Here is an 18,903-nt window from a genome sequence, read left to right on the forward strand (position 1 = left end):
AGATCTATAAACAGTTTTAAAGCATGGCTGTGCTCCTAGGTTGATTGTCCATAAGATGATCCGGGGACTATGAAGAAAGTTTATATTATGAACATAAGATTCATTGTCGTATGATATGGGGCCATTTTGAATTAACCTTTTCTTAATATTGCATAATGTTTGTGTTTGTATATTTCAGACATCTCTATGCCAAACTGAATGTATAATGTTTGTATATTTCAGACCTGGAGAAAGGCGTTTCTGCCCCAAACTGAATGTATGATATTTGTATATTTCAGACCTGAAGAAAGGCGTTTCTGCCCCAAACTGAATGTATCATATTTGTATATTTCAGACCTGGAGAAAGGCGTTTCTACCCCAAACTGAATGTATCATATTTGTATATTTCAGACCTGAAGAAAGGCGTTTCTACCCCAAACTGAATGTATCATATTTGTATATTTCAGACCTGAAGAAAGGCGTTTCTGCCCCAAACTGAATGTATCATATTTGTATATTTCAGACCTGAAGAAAGGCGTTTCTACCCCAAACTGAATGTATCATATTTGTATATTTCAGACCTGAAGAAAGGCGTTTCTACCCCAAACTGAATGTATCATATTTGTATATTTCAGACCTGGAGAAAGGCGTTTCTACCCCAAACTGAATGTATCATATTTGTATATTTCAGACCTGAAGAAAGGCGTTTCTACCCCAAACTGAATGTATCATATTTGTATATTTCAGACCTGGAGAAAGGCGTTTCTACCCCAAATTGAATGTATCATATTTGTATATTTCAGACCTGGAGAAAGGTGTTCCTACTCCTGGTGACATAAAACCCCAAGAAAAAGGTAACATACTCACAAAATGATGTTCTACAGGTGTTGTTGTTTTTTCTTCACCATTTTGAGAATATGGCTTGAGCCTTTTGATTGGGAAAAATGGGTCAATTTGACTAAAATTGGGATTTCCAATTCTTCCTAGAAATAAACAAGAGTGCTTTAAAAAAAGATAGATAGAAAAGGTAAATGAATTTATCAAAGTTTATTTTTTTAAAGTGATACTGATTTTTAAAAATATTACATACACATGTATAACAAACATAAATTTTGAGTGATAAACCTTTAACTACTTACTAAATGATGCATTTAGGGAAAATATTAATTACTGATAAAAAGATTGTTACCGTGTATTTAATAGCTGAAAACGCACAAACAATAAATGACCGGTGAGTCCCTTAAGATTTACAGTAATAATCTATCACCTCATAAGGTAGAAATAACGTGTTTCCTGCACCTTTCTTTCAAATTAAAAACATTATCCTTCATAAGAACCTTTGTTTTTCGATATTTATTCATCCTTTCCAGTTAATTAAAACAATAGTATTAATTGTGGTACATCTTATTTGGGAGTAAGAGTGCATCCGTTTGAATACATAAACTCTTTCGTACAAAAATGGGTGAGGCACGGTTTTGTTCATTTTTTGATACATAATTTTTGGAATTTTATTTTTACGTTTTGGGTAAAATGTACATGTTTAGCATTTGGAATTGGGCCAAAATACTGGTCAGATAAAAAATGCTGGTGATAATATTTGCGACAAAGTTTTGTTCATAAAGGTTACAGTTCTCTTAAGTTTTCATGTTGACTTGATTTATTAAGAAGTTTCAAAAACCTGAAAACTACATCATGTAACATTTACATAGAAATTTGTGTTTTATCTCCACCAAAGACTGGCTATGAAACTGAATTAAATGTATGGTTCTGTCCCTTTTATAAATTAATATTTTTGAGATTTTATTTTTTGTACAACATTTGTAGGTAAAAATTATTTGACTGCATAAGCAGTACTTCTTATTAGCTCGACTACTCGCCCCGGGGCAGTGTCGGCGTCCGGTTAAAGTTTTAGGGCAAGTTGGGATTTTCACTTATAAGTCCAATACCCTACATAATTGACTTAATACTTCACACAGTTGTTCAGGGCCTTCACATGATGAGGTTAGATGACTCCATATTATTCTTTACACAGATTATGGCCCCTGATTGACTATGGAACTTAGGTTCAAGTTTTAGGGCAAGTTGGAATATTTATTAATAACTTCTATATCCTTTGTTTAATTGACTTAATACTTTACACAGTTGTTCAGGACCATCACACAATGAGGTTACATAACTCCATATTATCCTAAATACAAGTTATGGCCCCTGATTGACTTAGGTTAAAGTTTTAGGGCATGTTAAAGTTTTAGGGCAAGTTGGGATTTTCACTTAAAACTCTAATACCATTCATTCAATTGACTTAATACTTCACACAGATGTTCAGAGCCATCACATTATGAGGTTAGATAACTCCATATTATCTTTTATACAAATTATGGCCCCTGATTGACTATGGAACTTAGGTTCAAGTTTTAGGGCAGGTTGGGATATTGTTTAATAACTTATATAACTTCATTCAATTGACTTAATACTTCACACAATTGTTCAGGACCATCACCCAATGAGATTACATAACTCCATATCCTTAATACAAGTTACGGCCCCTGATTGACTTGGGTTAAAGTTTAAGGCAAGTAAAAGTAATAAATTTGTGATTTATATTTCAAGTTAAAGAGGTTTTAGTTTAAACTTATTTATTTTACAATGATTGTGAAACAAGTTATTACAACATTATATTAAACACTCTCGTTGGCTCAGTATTGTGCGAGATTATGGCCTAATGTGTTGTGGGGGAAACAGGAGTACCCAGAGGAAATCCACTTCTGGCTTGGTAACCACAAACCAATCTCACATGCGCCCAGGCCGGGAATCGAACTGAGGATCCCCTAGGTGAGAAGCAAGTGTGCCAATCAACCAACCATCTAATCAAAGGCTTTCTTATGTGCCATGTCCTTCTATTAGGACATATAATGTAGATAACTTTTTTTTCAATGAAAGTCAGTAACTGGTTTATATAAATTATCGGGAATCCTAAGCATGTAACATATATCAACCACACAAAGTAATGTCACTTTGAATGCATTTGCCTTTTACCTGACTATGATATTTATTGATAGATAAAATATGAAACTTTTTGATTTCTTGTTTCTTTATCATGAAACTTTGATTTCTTGTTTCTTTATCATATTCTATTCTAAAGGACAAAAGTTTTTCACCAGTTTTCTCAAGTAAAACTTTGAAAACCTTTTGAAGGAAATCTTAGTTCATACATATGGAAATGAATTTTACAGTTTTTAAAGGAACTGATATTTTTTCTGGTGAATAATTACAGGTTATCTACCATTTCATGCGTTTTATAACAAGCTTTTTCAGTGGTTTGTTGAGCAATTATTGGTTGATAATATCATGCCCACTGCAACTCACTGCTGAAAATATCACTTCAATGTTTAAGGCATTTTATTAAGCCTGTTTCACTGTGAGATTTGAACATTTATGCATACCATGTTTGGTAATAAAATCATGTTAAAAATATTTGCATTTTAAATTAAACATGCCTTACAAAAATCAACACCCTTGAAATAGAAAGAAAAGTTGCTTGTTTTAGTGAAGATTGAAATATTGTTCATCCCAAGAAAACCAAAAGTAAATATTTCAATCATGGCTTTCATATAAATGTGATGTAAGTAAATGGAATGATAATTCAAGTTAGTGTTAGTTAATGGTCCAAGATTGTTTGGGGAATACTTTCACTCTAGTTGACGTAACTGCCATTGACATAACAGTAAAAATCTGATTGACATAACTTGCTTTGATGTTATATTTTCACACTAACTGACATAAATGACATTGACATATTTGTTTCACTCTTATTGATATTGACATTGTTGTTTCACTCTTATTGACATACTTAACATTGACATTTTTTCCACTCTTATTGACATAACTGAAGTAATTGACATTATTGTTTAACTCTTTGACATAACTGACAATATTGACATTGACATTATTGTTTAACTCTTTGACATAACTGACAATATTGACATTGACATTATTGTTTAACTCTTTGACATAACTGACAATATTGACATTGACATTATTGTTTAACTCTTTGACATAACTGACAATATTGACATTGACATTATTGTTTTACTATAACTGACATATTGGACATTATTGACATTCACATAGTATTTTCACTCTTTGACATTACAGACGTTAATTGACATTCACATTGTTGTTTCACTCTAACTGACATAATTGACATTCACATAGTGTTTTCACTCTTTTTGACATTGCAGGCGTTAATTGACATTCACATTGTTGTTTTACTTTAATTGACATAACTGATATTATTGATACACTCTTATTGACATGACTGATGCTTACTTAATGCTACATTACAATGAAGGGAATCATGCCAAACCTTAGTCCAGAAGGTTATATTACATGTTTGATGCAGCAGGAAGTTCGCCATTCAACACAATGCTAAAATTTTCACAATCATAAAGATGTCTTTTATACCATTACATTTTGAATGTGATAAAATTTCATGCCTGTATAATTTTTATATGCAATGATAACTTGCACCGAATACGTATCATGGAATAAGGAGTGAAAAATGCAGGAGACATGTTTAATTAAGTGTGATCTTAGATCAGTCTGTGAGATGGATGTCTAGAAAATGATGTGGTGATGAAATGAGATTTCTGATTGAATATTTCAGCAAAACAAGAACAGAATGGCAACCCGCACACACCAGGGATGGCAGACGGACAACAACCCACATCAAACAACATGCCCAATATGCACAGAAACAGTATGCACTCTATGGGTATGAGTCCAGGCTCGGCAGGAGGGCCAATGGGACCACACATGGGCGGGCCACCCATGGGCCCAGGCCCGCAGATGGGGCCAGGCGGGATGGGGCCTGGAATGGGCGGGCAGGGACCGCCAGGCGTGATGATGGGAGGGCCCATGTCATCAGTTTCGGGCCCCGGACCAGGCGGTCCGCCCATGGGGCCAAATGGGCCACCCATGGGGCCGAATGGACCTGTGGGACCTAATGGGATGGTGGGACCGAACAGTGGGCCAATGGGGCCGGGGCCTAATGGGATTGGCCCTATGGGGCCGCATAATCAGCAGGTAGCTAGTGAAGGACAATTGATTCAACAGCAGAGTGAAATTTTTGTCTTCACAACGCAGTTAGCGAATGAAGCAGCCCAGGCTGTTCAGTCCGGCCAGTATAAGAACATTCTGTCGTACCATATGGATCAGCCGGCAACGAAATCCTTTCTTCAGGTACCCCCGCCTTTCCTCTTCATTTATTCAACTCTTGGGCAGCCATTCAAAGCATGTTTATCTTTGCAAACATTATTTAATAATAATTTTACTCTTCCTTACATAGGATAGATTGACTGTTCTTGATTGAAAATGAATTTAAAAATAAACAATTGAGTAATATTCGACAATGTCAAGGTCTCTCAATTATTTGTGACATAACAACATCTTTCTTTTACTGAGGGGAAGGTTCCCCATAACTGGCGCATATTCACTTAAGTCCTGAGTCTGTGTTTGACGCTCAGGCTCAGAAAAGCAAAATCTTAATTTGGTTGTTAAAATGCTATGACAGTTGGAAATATGGTCAAAAATTCTGTACATGTTACAAGTAATCTGATCTTCAATCAGGCGTACATCTTTTGTCAAAATTAGTTATAGATATTTTCAATCATTTAAGAATTCAGTTTTCTGACCCTGAGTCTCAAACTCAGACTTGAGACATTAATGAATACGCTCATGCTTAATAATCTACTGTCAAGGAGATGGAATTCATTCTCCTCAAAATTATGCTTGAGAAAGTAAACAATGTTCGAAAATTTTATTTCAGTTTAATATATGTGCAAAAAGCTACAGAAACATGCTCAGTAGCAAAAAGTTTAAACATAAACCCGGTTTAGTGGCAATGGGCAAACGCCAAAGACATAGAACACAAAATCACAAACAAGAAACATGTATGACTTTGTTTCGAGTGTAATACAGCCAAGTATTTTCTTATACTACACTAGTGTAACATTGTATTGACTTCATTTTACCATACTTATTGAATCTCACAACTTTTACCACCAATTGAACAAAATCTTCTTTTTTGACGACTAATGTGTCATTAGAAAAAAATAATCTTACATTGGTTGACATTTAATTTAATACAAAAATGTAATTAGCTCATTACGGAAATGTTACAAAGCTTGCCAAAGGCTTACTTTATGAACTTTCCTAAATTTGATTTCGTAATTTTTTGTATTTAATGGCAACTTGTGTATATTTATTAACTGCTTTATCAAGAACTGTTATACCTCTTTGTCCAATAATTGAAAGAGCTTTGAGTTGCTGCCCTTGTATTAAAGTAAGTCCCCTCCAAAGTAATTTAACTGTATACATGAGTATTGATTAACACTACACTGTTTCGTTATGACTAAAACTAAGACATTTGGTTTCTATAACATTTACAATTCTTTTGAGGGGACTTACTTACTTTAAAATTGTTATTAAAGGCGGGGGAAATGGATTAAACATTCCAAATACATTGTACCACTTAAAGCTGAATATAAAGCAAAATGCTTAATACCGAATATGCTTATGTAATTTTATCTACCTGTGACTTTTTGAAAAAAACATAATCTAAGTCTGCGAAAAAAGTTTCATAGTTGAGTTTCTGCAAATATGATAATGTCTGAAGACAAAAAATACCATTCTGCGTTGGAATGTTTTTGCATGCCGAGTGATGCCTGCTTAACACACGTGTCTGTCTCACCAGTGCACGTTCAACGTAACATGCATGTCTGAACTACCAAAGGAAGCGGCACAAGTCTAATACATTTAACCAATTCTTATTACATATTCCATTCCTCGCATTTTCCTTACTATATAACCAGTATAAAATAACCTTTTTGCCTGACTGTTGAATTTATTGAAACTAGTGATGGGCAATCGGCTGGATTTTCATAATCGATTAGTCGGACAGACAGACTGACTAATTAATCAGATTAATCGATAATAATCTGAACATTTAAAAGAATACATTTTGTGTCATTTCGCATCTATTTAGTAGGTACTGGTAAATAAAATCACACTTATCGCATGGCTTAGGAATAAAATAAAAAAAAGAAGAAATGAAACATTTTTGGAGTTTGTAACTTTGAAACTTTTTCCAACGAAAAACAAGCACATTTATGTCAAATTTTCAACATAAAAATGGGACATTCGACTAAATGATACCGTCAAAACGCCATCACCCATCATCAACTTTTAGCCCTAGGCGACGATAAAGCGACTATCGCCGATAATCTGCCCACCACTAATAATACATATTTGGAAACTTTAACCCATTTCCCCCCCGATTACATGCCATATATATGTATGTACGACTGTGTATGTTTTATAAGTTGTTTACCTGTTTACAAAAATAACATGTTCACACGTTTTTGTATTTGTTCAAATGTACATTATTGTTGCTTGCCATGTTAAAGTAAATTTGCATCACTAGGTTTGTAACCTTAAGCTGACTGTAAGCTTTGCATCCTTTAAAATTGTCAGATTTTTATTTGATTTTAATAGCAGCGCTTGATTGCAATCGAAGTTCCAAGAAAAATAATTGTTGAATGCCAGTGATAAATCTATGCAACAGACTCATAGCAGACTGTATTGCTTTTTAACTTGTCATTGAAAGTAACTGCCATGATGTCGTGGCTGCTGATGTCATCATGGTTGTTGGCATTGTCACTATTGACGAATTTAGCTTTGATGGTGGCCATTTTTATTTTTTGAATATTTTCATGTAAAATTTGGAGACATGTTAATGATGATAATGTTCATAAGACTGTTTACCAGCTATATTACTCTGGCAAATATTTATCGAATGAGGTTCAGAATATGTTTACTTCAGAATAGGAATGCATTTTAACAATTGTTTAACACTTTTTTCTGAGAACATTTTGAAGTATGTCAGCATTTGAGACCTTTCTACAAACGCTACATTTATAGAAATTTATCAATGATATTTGTCACTCTGTTTAAAGTTGAACCCATTTTTTTTGTCTGCATGAACATATGTTTACAAGACTAGGGTAAAATAGCAATGACATCATTTGATGTCGAAAATGAAATGAAAGAATGTTTTGTTGACAAACTATCCAGCACACTTTTCAGATACAATTCTATTAATTTGGGTTCATTAGATCCATTTTGGGCATACACCAAAAATAACAATTGTTTTAGTTATGAGATTGCCATATATTCATTATCTGGTGAACACTAAAAGAAATAAATTTTATTATGTTGTTGCGCAACTTGTGAGAAAAAACCTTTCTGTACTCACTCTAGAAGTTATATAGGGAATAATAATTATTGTTTATATTTCACCAAGTGAGCACCAAAAACTCTATTTCATGATAATGTTTAATAGTCAAATGAAACATTTACTTTTGGTGTTCACAATGTTGATTTTATTGCAACATTTAACAGGGCACATTAACAGTTATACTCAATAGATGAAAAAACTTTAATATGAATGCATCATTATGTTTTACTTATTACTTTAATGATCGAATCCAAAAAAGTTCATAAGAAATTTTAAAGAAAAAAGAAGATACAGCAGGAACATTTGTTATTAAAATGGTTGATCATTCTCTCATTCTTTTCAGAAGAACCCGAAAATGAGGGCAAACATGTATATGCAAAACATGCGAGGCAGAATGAACAACCCGATGGGCGGTATGCCCGGACCAGGAATGGGGGGTCCCATGGGGCCGTACGGACCGGGCCCGAACTCGTCCAGTAGCGTGGCACAGTGGGTGCAGCAACAAAATCAAAACTTACAAGAGCAGGGACTCAGTATGAGTGATGGTGACCCTCGTATGATGATGGGGCCAAATAGTTCAAACTTTTCACAAATGATGATGGAGGATTTTGACTTTGGTGGGCCTGGCGGGCCGATGAATAGTATGAGCATGATGCAAAACAAAGTTCCTAATGAAAATTTGACTCCTGAGCAATTACAACGCAGACAAGAACAGTTAGCAAATTTAAAAAAAATTCAGCAGATGTTATTCCCGGAGCAACGTGGTCAGCAAGGTTTTCCCCCTGGGGGCCCCGGACCTGGCCTTGGGGGTCAGGGCATGATGCCCGGGGATATGGAAATGTACCAGCAACACATGGCATCCAAGAGGGCTATGATGTCCCAGCAAGGCATGATGGGTGGGGGAATGATGGACTCTCGACAGGAAATGATGTCACAGGAACAATTTATGATGTCACAGGGTATGTCACAATTTGGACCTGGTCCTCACCCACAAAACATACAGAACATGCCGCCCGCTCAGCGTGAGTGGATACGACTGCAGCAAGAGCATATGGCAGAAAAACGGGCGCAACAACAGCCCCGAGGCATGGGCCCTAATGGTCCAAACGGGCCCCAAATGGGTCCCGGTCAACCTCCCCCCTCGTACTACAGTTCTATTGCTCAAAAACAACGCCATGGCTCAGTGGGCATGGGATCTCCTACCTCACCAAATATGAATGGACCTATGGGATCACCATCGGTTGCACCAGGTAACATTAAAATGCACTGCTGGGTTATTTTACTTGGGACATTCAATACCAAATTAGGCATCATTTATATTTTTTACCATAAAATCTGCACACACAAAATGAAATGCTGTTTTTAATGATCTGTAATTTTACTGAGGTTATACTAATAACATCAATTACAGATCATTCCTCCATGACTTTGTCTTTATAAAATAACCAAAAGTCATTGTTAGTTATTCAATAATGGCTCATGTGATCATTTTTAATACTTCCCTCTCATGCTCTTTAAAAAAAGATTTCTTGCTTTCGCAAGCACTTTCTCAAGCACCTAAATTATAGTGAACCTAAAAAAGAAATACCCAAATCAGAAAGGCTTTGACCCCTTGGGAAAAATCCTTTTTTTACCCAATCAGAAACACCCAGACCCCTTCCCAAACTGGTGGAAAAACAACCTTTTTTACCCAATCAAAAAGGTCCAGACCCCTTCCCAAAATTAAGGATGAAAACAACCTTTTTTACCCAATCAGAAAGGCCCAGACCCCTTCCCAAAATTGAGGGGGAAAACAACAACATTTTAACCCAATCAGAAGGGCCCTTGTCCTATCCCTTTCAGAATTGAGGATGCAAACGAAAACAAATACCCAATTATAAAGACCTTGAACCGTTCCTTGAATCGGTTAGAAAGAATAACATCAACAAGCTGCTGCTGTATATTTTTAGCCCATTATGAGGTGTTCATTTAAAATAGTGAGTGTAAATTGAAATTCTATAACTGGTCGGTTTAGATATCATGTTAATTTTTGTTGTCAAATTTACTGTATGTTAATATATCTTTCGCACCAATGGGATTTTTTATGGTTTAAATAGGTAATTTGTTCGTCACGTTTTTCCTTACTCCATTGATAAAGTGCAAATCATCTTTTAGAAACAATGACTCATTTTTAAATTCCACCCTAATTCCTATTTACCTGTTAGGCCTAAAAAAAATTCTTTGGTTAGGGTAACATCCTTTTCAAAAATAGGTAGGGTGGGTAGGCTTTTTTTTTTATTATGCTATATATAAAAATGTCATTTTCATCATGGATAATGGTGTTAAAGTTATCTTCTGCATTTAAGATTTTCTACTACAAAGCGAAAAGCATTTTTTTTTTTTTTTTTTAGTTTTCCAAATGAATTTTCTTTAGGCCTTAGTAAAAAGTTGTCTAATCAAGAATGGTTTGCAAGCCTCTTTTTTCCTATTCAACGTGTCAAGGATGCGTGAAAAAGTATGAAACCTCTTCGAGAAAGCATGACTCATTTCTTGAAACTTCCATCCCAATGTCATATTTGCAAGTAGGTGAACAGTTAAGTTTCCAGAACATTTTTCGAGCCTCTTTTTTCCCCTTTCAACTTGTATAGGATGCGTTTCTATACACTCTAGACTTGTTCATACCAGTTGTGTAGTTGATGTGTGGTTTGTTACACATGGTTAAATAGGCTTGGTCAAGCAGTCAAAGGTTTTATTCATGAGACAACATTAAACCATTTTTATATAATATATGAAGTATCAACTGTTAGAGTAAAAGCAGCTTTTTTCTTTGTAAAAACATTAAATTTAAATGTTGTAAGTAAGTTATTTTAAAGTGACACTTTATTCAAAATCAATACATACACTTGTATAACAAACATATATTTTGACTGATACCTTAGACTACTTACTAAATAATGCATTTATGGAAAATATTAATTACTGATAACAACATTGTAACTGTGAATCTAATAGCAGAAAGTGCAAAAATATTAAACGATTGGTTAATGCTAAAATATTTGCTGTCATTTCTTTAATAGGTATAAATACTGTGTTTTATGCTCATTTCTTTCAAATTAGTCTCGATATCCTTCATAAGAACCATTGTTTTCAACATTTATTTATCCTGTTTGGAATTTTAAAGCAATATTATTAATTGTGGTAAATCTATGAGGCAGGCTTTTTTTTTTACATATCACTCAATAACTGATGTGTCACAGTCACCCTGGTGCAATTACTCAATGTCCGCATATAGAAATAGATGCAGATATTGTGTTCTTGCATTATGATGAAAAATACAGTTTTTAACATCTATTAAATAGCATATTACAGTAAACTCTGTTTATAGCTGTTTCAAACAGTGAAAATATCTATTTGATATTTTTCGTTGTTTTGAAATCAGGGCGCACAGGGCTCGGACACAATTTCAATGATGTCATTTCTGAAATGACGTTACATGCGCATACAATTTGGCACTTTTTTCTTTAAAAGTATTCTTTCAATTCCAATTCTAGGCATATAATAAAAAGGAAAAATGTTTGTCTCAATGTTGGATAGCAATATATTTCACCTTGTGAAAACCAACAGTGAAAATTTCACAATATATTACGATCTTACACTGTAACATACAATTATCCTCTGTATATTCATGCATTACATAATAAGATTAATTGCAGAACATACATGGGGAAAAATGCTGCACCACTTACAAGGCTGATTTACATTAACATTTTTTGCTCTGTGTTTTTCATGTATAGTTCATCTAAAATCTACCTTGTTTTATTCCAGTTGACCCCAATGACCCAATGATGTTCCCTGGTCAACGAAAGGGCTCGTTTTCCAGTATGGACCCGTTAGGGCCGTTGGGGCCTGCCGGATTGGGCCCAGTAATGGAACCTATGATGTCACAAGGATCTCCAATGAACCATAACATGGGCGGACACATGGGCCCTATGCCCCCAGGGCATGGCCCCATGAAGGGCTCAAATGTGTCAATACAACGGGCAGGCAACCCTGAACAATTTGTGCCAGACTTGCCCGTTTCTGTGGCAAGCAGTTCAGCAAATAAGCCTCCTCCAAGTTATGCTCAGTCCACAAAGCGGAAACGGGACGATATGGAGGAATTGTGTAAAAACTTACAACCGACTCCCTCACCTCAACATATAAGTTATCTCAATCAGTTTGATGGCCAGGAACTGACTATAACAAAACAAATCAACACAGCATATCGTGATACTAACACTAGTGAGTCCCAACAACCAAGCCATTATACTCAAAACAATCAAATGGTAAACTCTCCCTTGCATGCACCAGGATCAAACAAAGGGCCAATGTCAAACTCGAGTCAGACATCTAGTGGGCAGTTAGCAAGCCCGGGTCCCGTAAGTGTGTCACAAAATTCAGGGCAGGGTCCCGGACCTAGCCCATTGTCGGGCGCAAATATGCGCCTCACGCATTATGATCCTCAACAACAACAAACACCTCAGAATAGTGGTAGTATGTCAAATTCACCTACAACGCCAACAGGAAAATCTTCATTATCGAACATCACATCAGCGAGTCTAGCAAATTTAGCCAAAGGAGTGGAAAACCTTTCAAACCAAATGCAGCAACACATGATGCAGGGTGGCCCTTTCCACAGCATACAGATGCAGAGTCAACAACAAGGGGGGCCTCAATCAGGCAATGGTAACGGTGGTCCCCTGACACCGCAGCCCTCACAGGCCCCCAACCAGCAGCCTATGGCACACACCCCGCCTTCAAACACCACCCAGCCCCCCCATACCACCCCAAGTGTGAACAATACCTATGTGAACGCAAACTTGTCCATACAACAAGTAAACATTCAAGGTGTGAACCATGTTGCAGGTGCAGGGAACTCTAATTACCCGAACGTCAGTTGCTCCTCTTCAATGCAAGTTCAACATATGAATATGGAGCAAAACATGAACATGCAGCAACAGGCAAGTGGTGGAATGACTTCTATGTCACAGTCAATGAGTATGGCCCAAAGTAGTCTAGCGCAAAATAACATGACTTCATCATCTTGTATGCCTCATGGTGGAAATAAGATGAACACAGGACCAATGCCCATGAAGGATGGAAACACCTTTGGTCACATGGGGCCACCGTCAAACATGCATAAACAAATGTCGCCTTTTGCTCAGTCTCAGAACCCACAACAAGTGCCTACATCGGGTCGCAATTCACCAGGCTTTCCCCCCAGCTCAATGGGCAATGCCAATGTTCAGATACAGCAGAAAGCTCCAAATACTATACAATATCTGCCTGCTAACCAATCCAATATGCTTCCAGATAACAAACCTTTGGGTAAACCAGACTTAGACTTCATGAATCAGTTCACAAATCCAGGAGGTCCTATTGGAAACATGGATGGAAAAGTGCCAACTTCAAAAATGCAGTATTTCTCCGGAGGTGGTGGTCCAGGTCATGGGCCAGGGAGTAACATTTACGGCCCAGGGGGCCCAATGGGAATGGGGCCAGGGATTGACGGGAGAATGGGGCCAGGAATGAGCATTGGGCCTGGAGGGCCTGATCCAAGATTTGGAGGTTCTTCCATGTCAGATCCACGGATGGATCCAAGAATGGTCTCATCAATGGCTGGTGATCCGAGAATGGGGGGCGATCCAAGAATGGGCACTGATCCCAGAATGGGTGGAGATCCAAGAATGGGTGGAGATCCAAGAATGGGTTCTGATCCCAGAATGGGTGCTGATCCCAGAATGGGTACTGATCCCAGAATGGGTGCAGATCCTAGAATGGGCGCAGATCCAAGAATGGGCGCTGATCAAAGAATGGGAAGTGATCCGAGAATAGGCAATGATCCAAGGATGGGTCCTCTGGGCCCTACAGGAGATCCAAGGATGGGTGGGCGGCCAGATGGTAGGATGGGGCCAGACATGGGTATGTCAGATCCACGCTATGGGCCAGGAGGCATGGGGCCTATGTCTGACCCGAGAATGGGGCCGAGTTCTGGGTCTATGATGGGAATGGGCCCAGGGTCAGGTCCCATGGGTTCTATGAGGCCAGGATCAAGAGGCAGCCCTTTTACTGGGCCAATAGGGCCTGCTGTTCAACAATCCATGATGATGCGAAGAGGAAGTCCTGACTTGCCAATGGGAAACAGTTTTAGTCCAGACCCGATGAGCAGTATGAACTCTAGTTTAAGCATGAGTGGTCCAATGTCTATGGGTGGATCCTTGGGCGGCCCAATGTCTGCACTCTCATCGATGAGTGGCAACCCCATGACATCCATGAGCAACATGTCAAACAGTATAATGAATGAATCCATGGGCCCCATGTCTGGAGGCCCGCAAGGGGGCGGAATGGGTGGTCCAATGCCTTACAACAGCCCGCCATACAGTGGGGGTCCGATGGGAAGCCCAATGATGCCCGGTGGTCCAGCAGGGATGTCAGGACCCAGGATGCAAGGGCCACCAGGAGGCATGGCTGGGAGATCAGGCCCATTTCCACGACAGCCAAGCCCAGGCATGAGAATGTCAGGCCCAGGGATGGTGGGTCCAGGTGGGCCGCTAAGTCCAGGAGCCCCAGCATATACTGCTAGCCCCCAATATCAGCATTTCCAGCAGCAGCTCTATGCCCAAGGGAGGCCTAGACAGATGTCGCCCATGGATGGGATGATGGGAGGCCAGGGTGGTCCCCCAGGTCACAGTTATGGGCACATGGGTCCAGGAATGATGCCAAATATGCACGGAGGCATGTGAGACTAGATTATACACATTCATAGAGAAAAAAAATCAATGTGGCAAAAGTGAGAGCTGTCAAGAATCAGCAATTCAGGGATTTGCCTAAGAGTAAAACAAGAGCTGAACAGTTTGTGGGTTGTGGTTAAGATGGTGAAAAAGGAATGGTTTTATGTGAAATTGATTGTATATTTGGCACAGAGAAAAGTTTGGCCACTTATGAGTGGTTTGTGCTGTACATGGTTGTGAAACAAATTATGCTGACAAGTTAAGCTGGTAAATGGTAGAGGGAAGTTGTCAAATGGAACCCAGAGCTGCCAAAGAGTGTGTCAGTTAACATGATGTTGAAATTGAAACTTAAGCGTGGGTAACTATAACTTACAATGTATGGACAATGGTCCAAATGATACTTCAGTGAAGTTTAAATAGCTCAAGGGATTATAAAACATGTGTCAATGAATCAGAGGTTTATGTGATGCCGGATTCTAGTTTTTACAGATGCCATATTATGTAACATTACACTGGCTGATATTGGCTGGTAAAACTTTTGTGAGATTTACTTTTGTTATAAATGCTCTTTTTATATACAGAGTAATGGACAAATGATTCCAAAATGCTTGAACAATCCAGATATGGTTATGAAACAAGACCGTGTCAATGCTTATAATATGGTACTGATAGACAGAATGAACATGTCAATAAAACAGTCTTTGTCTCAAGATTTCAGTGAATTTACTAGCTAGGCCCAAATATCACCAAAAAAAACGTAAGTGAAATCTCAATCTCTGTCTCAACTCATTTGATCATATAACAGTATAACTTGATTCAAAATGTTATGTTTTACTCTTTTTAAAAGGGCGTTCACTCTTAGATTAAAGATATTTGGTCAATGTTATGTTTTACTCTTTTAAAAGGGTGTTCACTCTTAGATTAAAGATATTTGGCCAATATTTTATAAAGAAAATATTTCTTGGGCAATAATTGCACTTGAGTCCAATTTATAAATTTCGAATTATTACTCCCATATATTTTGTGCTTAATTGTTTTGTTGAGAAAAATGAACAATGGTGTTTACAATGATGCACAAGACAATGCACTGGTTATAATAGTAAAACTTTCCATAATGTCACATGATGACGTTGAAGAATGAGTTGAGATTGAGTTCTTAAGTTCTTTGGTTATATTGGGGCCAGATATTTCCGCACTTCCGAAAATTGAAAACAAGTTATCATATAAAAAAAATGATACATTAGCTCAGATAATTTGTGTTAAATAATCAAGTATTGCTATTGACAGTTATTTCTTCACTTAGCTGGAAACAAAGTATTTATGATCTCAGGTTTCTGTGAACAAAATGTTTATTTCTAACACACTACTGCAAAATATCAACTGGGGAAGATTTCTGAAATTATTTATCACTCTATGTCATGCCAACTTTTCAAAACCGGAGCCACCATTGTTTTGATTTCATAGAATGAAAATGTTTACATATTATTCTCACTTCTTAGAAAGAATGTTAGTAAGCAAATACATCAATACTAGGAATTAGCATGTTAGTACTTCTTGTAAACAAACTCCTAAACTACAGCATCAGATACACTGCCATATAAAGGCTAGTTCTGCATCTGATGCTAGTTCTGGATATTATTTACAAGAATTTAATAAACAAGCTTAGTCCATATTTTACACATTTCAAAATAAAACATGTTCAAAAAAATTAAATCAAACATTTGTTGAAGTTTCTATTACTTTAAAAGCTAATTGAATGCAATTGGTTAAAACTCAAATTTAGGTGAACTGTTTTATTATAAAAACAACATTTTTTTGAAGAAGTCTTATAAAGGTATATAACTTTCAAGAACTTCAGAGCAACTTTTTTAATTGGTGTCAAGTATCAAGAGTATTGCATATTATCCTAACATTATGCTGTGGATTAAGTTATATGGAAGCATGTTTGGTTCTGAATTGAAACTATATTTACAGAAGTAATACTTGCAAACTGTTTTACTGTTACCTTATATGAGGGCATTATTACATGGTCAAATTCAGCATAATAATTCAAGACATGCTGCATTTCCATGTCGCTCACCAACCAAAGTTTCTATAGATATGCCTTACCCAAAGACAATTGCTATAGGGATATTAATGACTAGTTAATCAGTTCAGAATCAAAATGTCTTCAAGCAATTAAGTGTGAAAAGGCATTTTTACAAGGAACTCTGTCCTAATATATTTGTCTGTAAATAAAAACATTTTTATCATGTATTTGTACATACTGATATTTTTTCACATCATTCTTTTCTAGTGATGTATATTTAAGACGTTATACATGTATGCTAATTTTGTCATTACAATCACTTTTATTATGTATGTTTTTTCTGTTCTATGAATATTTATGATTGGTTGTATTATAATGAATATGTGATTTTTAAATGATGTTGACATTTTTTAGGAAAACCTATTTTTCGTCCTCATAAAAACTATAAATGATTGTGTGCTCATACAAATTTGATGTATAATCTCACCCCTTTTTACCGACTATGAAAAGTGCAATAGGCAAGCTATAGATGTATAATTTCTTATTCTCAATTCATTATGACTGCTCTGTATTTGGACGCATGCACTTTCATTAAGTTGTTTCTTTACCATTACAATACAATCTTTCCTTATCTCTTTCATCCTAACCACTGTTTTCTACAAACTTATTAATAAAACGGATAATCCCTTTAAGAATTGTACCTTTAAGAATTGTATGGCTATAAAACTTCAGAGCTTACATGAAAGCATGCTGTTAATTTTCTTTACATTGCAGAATTACATGAACAAATCATTTGTAAGTTGTAAGCAACATTTTTTAAATGATTTGTTTAATAGAAAAAGTGTATACATTGAGAGAAGTTCTCTTTTAACATGTATTCTATTTTTGATATATTTTATATGGATGATTAAATTATTTCTCTGCAAAGAGCAGTCAGGAAAGTGACTATATGAAGAAAGGGGGGATAAGGGATTTTTGCCATTTTACATTTTGTCGACATCATTCTCATTTCATACAATAAACAAGTTAGAAGTAAATCATGAAACAATTGCAGATGGTGTTATGTTATTATTTCAATATAGAAATCAGCCCATTTAAACTCCTTTGCTTTTGTATGAAGTAATAAATAAAATGGAGGTATGAGGATAGCCTTGGGTACAATGACCTCGTTGTGCAAAAACTCAAACCTTGGTAAGAACTCGAAAACCGTGTAAGATATTCACATGGAGCTTGGTACACATATTCAAAGAACGGCAAGGTCTTTATCACTGGTTGTAATAGATGTCGAGTTATGCACGTTTTCTAGGCAAAAAGTCACCCTGACAAACATTGACATTTCCCGTGCTATTGTGTTAAGCATTCCATCAATCGGCTAAGCTGGCCCACTTTCAATGTTAAAATGTTGCAAGTTAAGCCGAACTATTCATTGCAAAGAGCAAAAAGACCGGTTTAGGTATCTAGTGCCTGAATGCTTTGATAGCAATAAGAAGTTGCAGACTTCTATTTTGCTTTGCATGCCTGACAAGAGGCAGATGGTGAGCACATATATTCCGAAACTATCTACGAACAAATAAAACTTTTGGTTTTGACATTTGGTGACTAAAGACCAGCCTAAGCCTTGAGTCAATGAATAAACAGCCATGGCAGAAACGCATTGTCACATCCGTGAGAGCATGACTTCAATTTCAGATATATATGCAGTACAGTATACCACAAGATACCTTAAGAAGTGCGTTTAAGATATTTTTATTTGCAATAGTCAGAGGATAACAGATCAATGAAAGGGCTTTAACAACAATAAAAACATACAACCTAGAGTTATCGAATTCCTCAGTTTTCGGGCGTAATAC

General features: G+C 36.6%; 1 protein-coding gene across 11 annotated transcripts in view; it reads left to right on the forward strand.

Moving 5' to 3' along the window:
- LOC128231154 (collagen alpha-1(III) chain-like) overlaps positions 1 to 18,106 on the forward strand; it is an 88,367-nt gene extending 70,261 nt beyond the window's left edge. For 8 of the 11 annotated variants that reach the window (XM_052943613.1, XM_052943614.1, XM_052943615.1 and 5 more), the window contains 4 exons: positions 783 to 833; positions 4,646 to 5,220; positions 8,619 to 9,525; positions 12,080 to 18,106. In XM_052943613.1, coding sequence (XP_052799573.1) covers positions 783 to 833; positions 4,646 to 5,220; positions 8,619 to 9,525; positions 12,080 to 15,036 — 4,490 coding nt within the window. In that variant the 3' untranslated portion in view covers positions 15,037 to 18,106. The remainder of the gene's footprint in view (positions 1 to 782; positions 834 to 4,645; positions 5,221 to 8,618; positions 9,526 to 12,079) is intronic. The other 3 variants (XM_052943621.1, XM_052943622.1, XM_052943623.1) reach the window with 3 other exon arrangements.
- The last annotated feature ends 797 nt before the right edge of the window (positions 18,107 to 18,903 follow it).

This window comes from Mya arenaria, chromosome 4 (assembly GCF_026914265.1).
Source record: "Mya arenaria isolate MELC-2E11 chromosome 4, ASM2691426v1".
Taxonomy (NCBI): Eukaryota; Metazoa; Mollusca; class Bivalvia; order Myida; family Myidae; genus Mya; species Mya arenaria.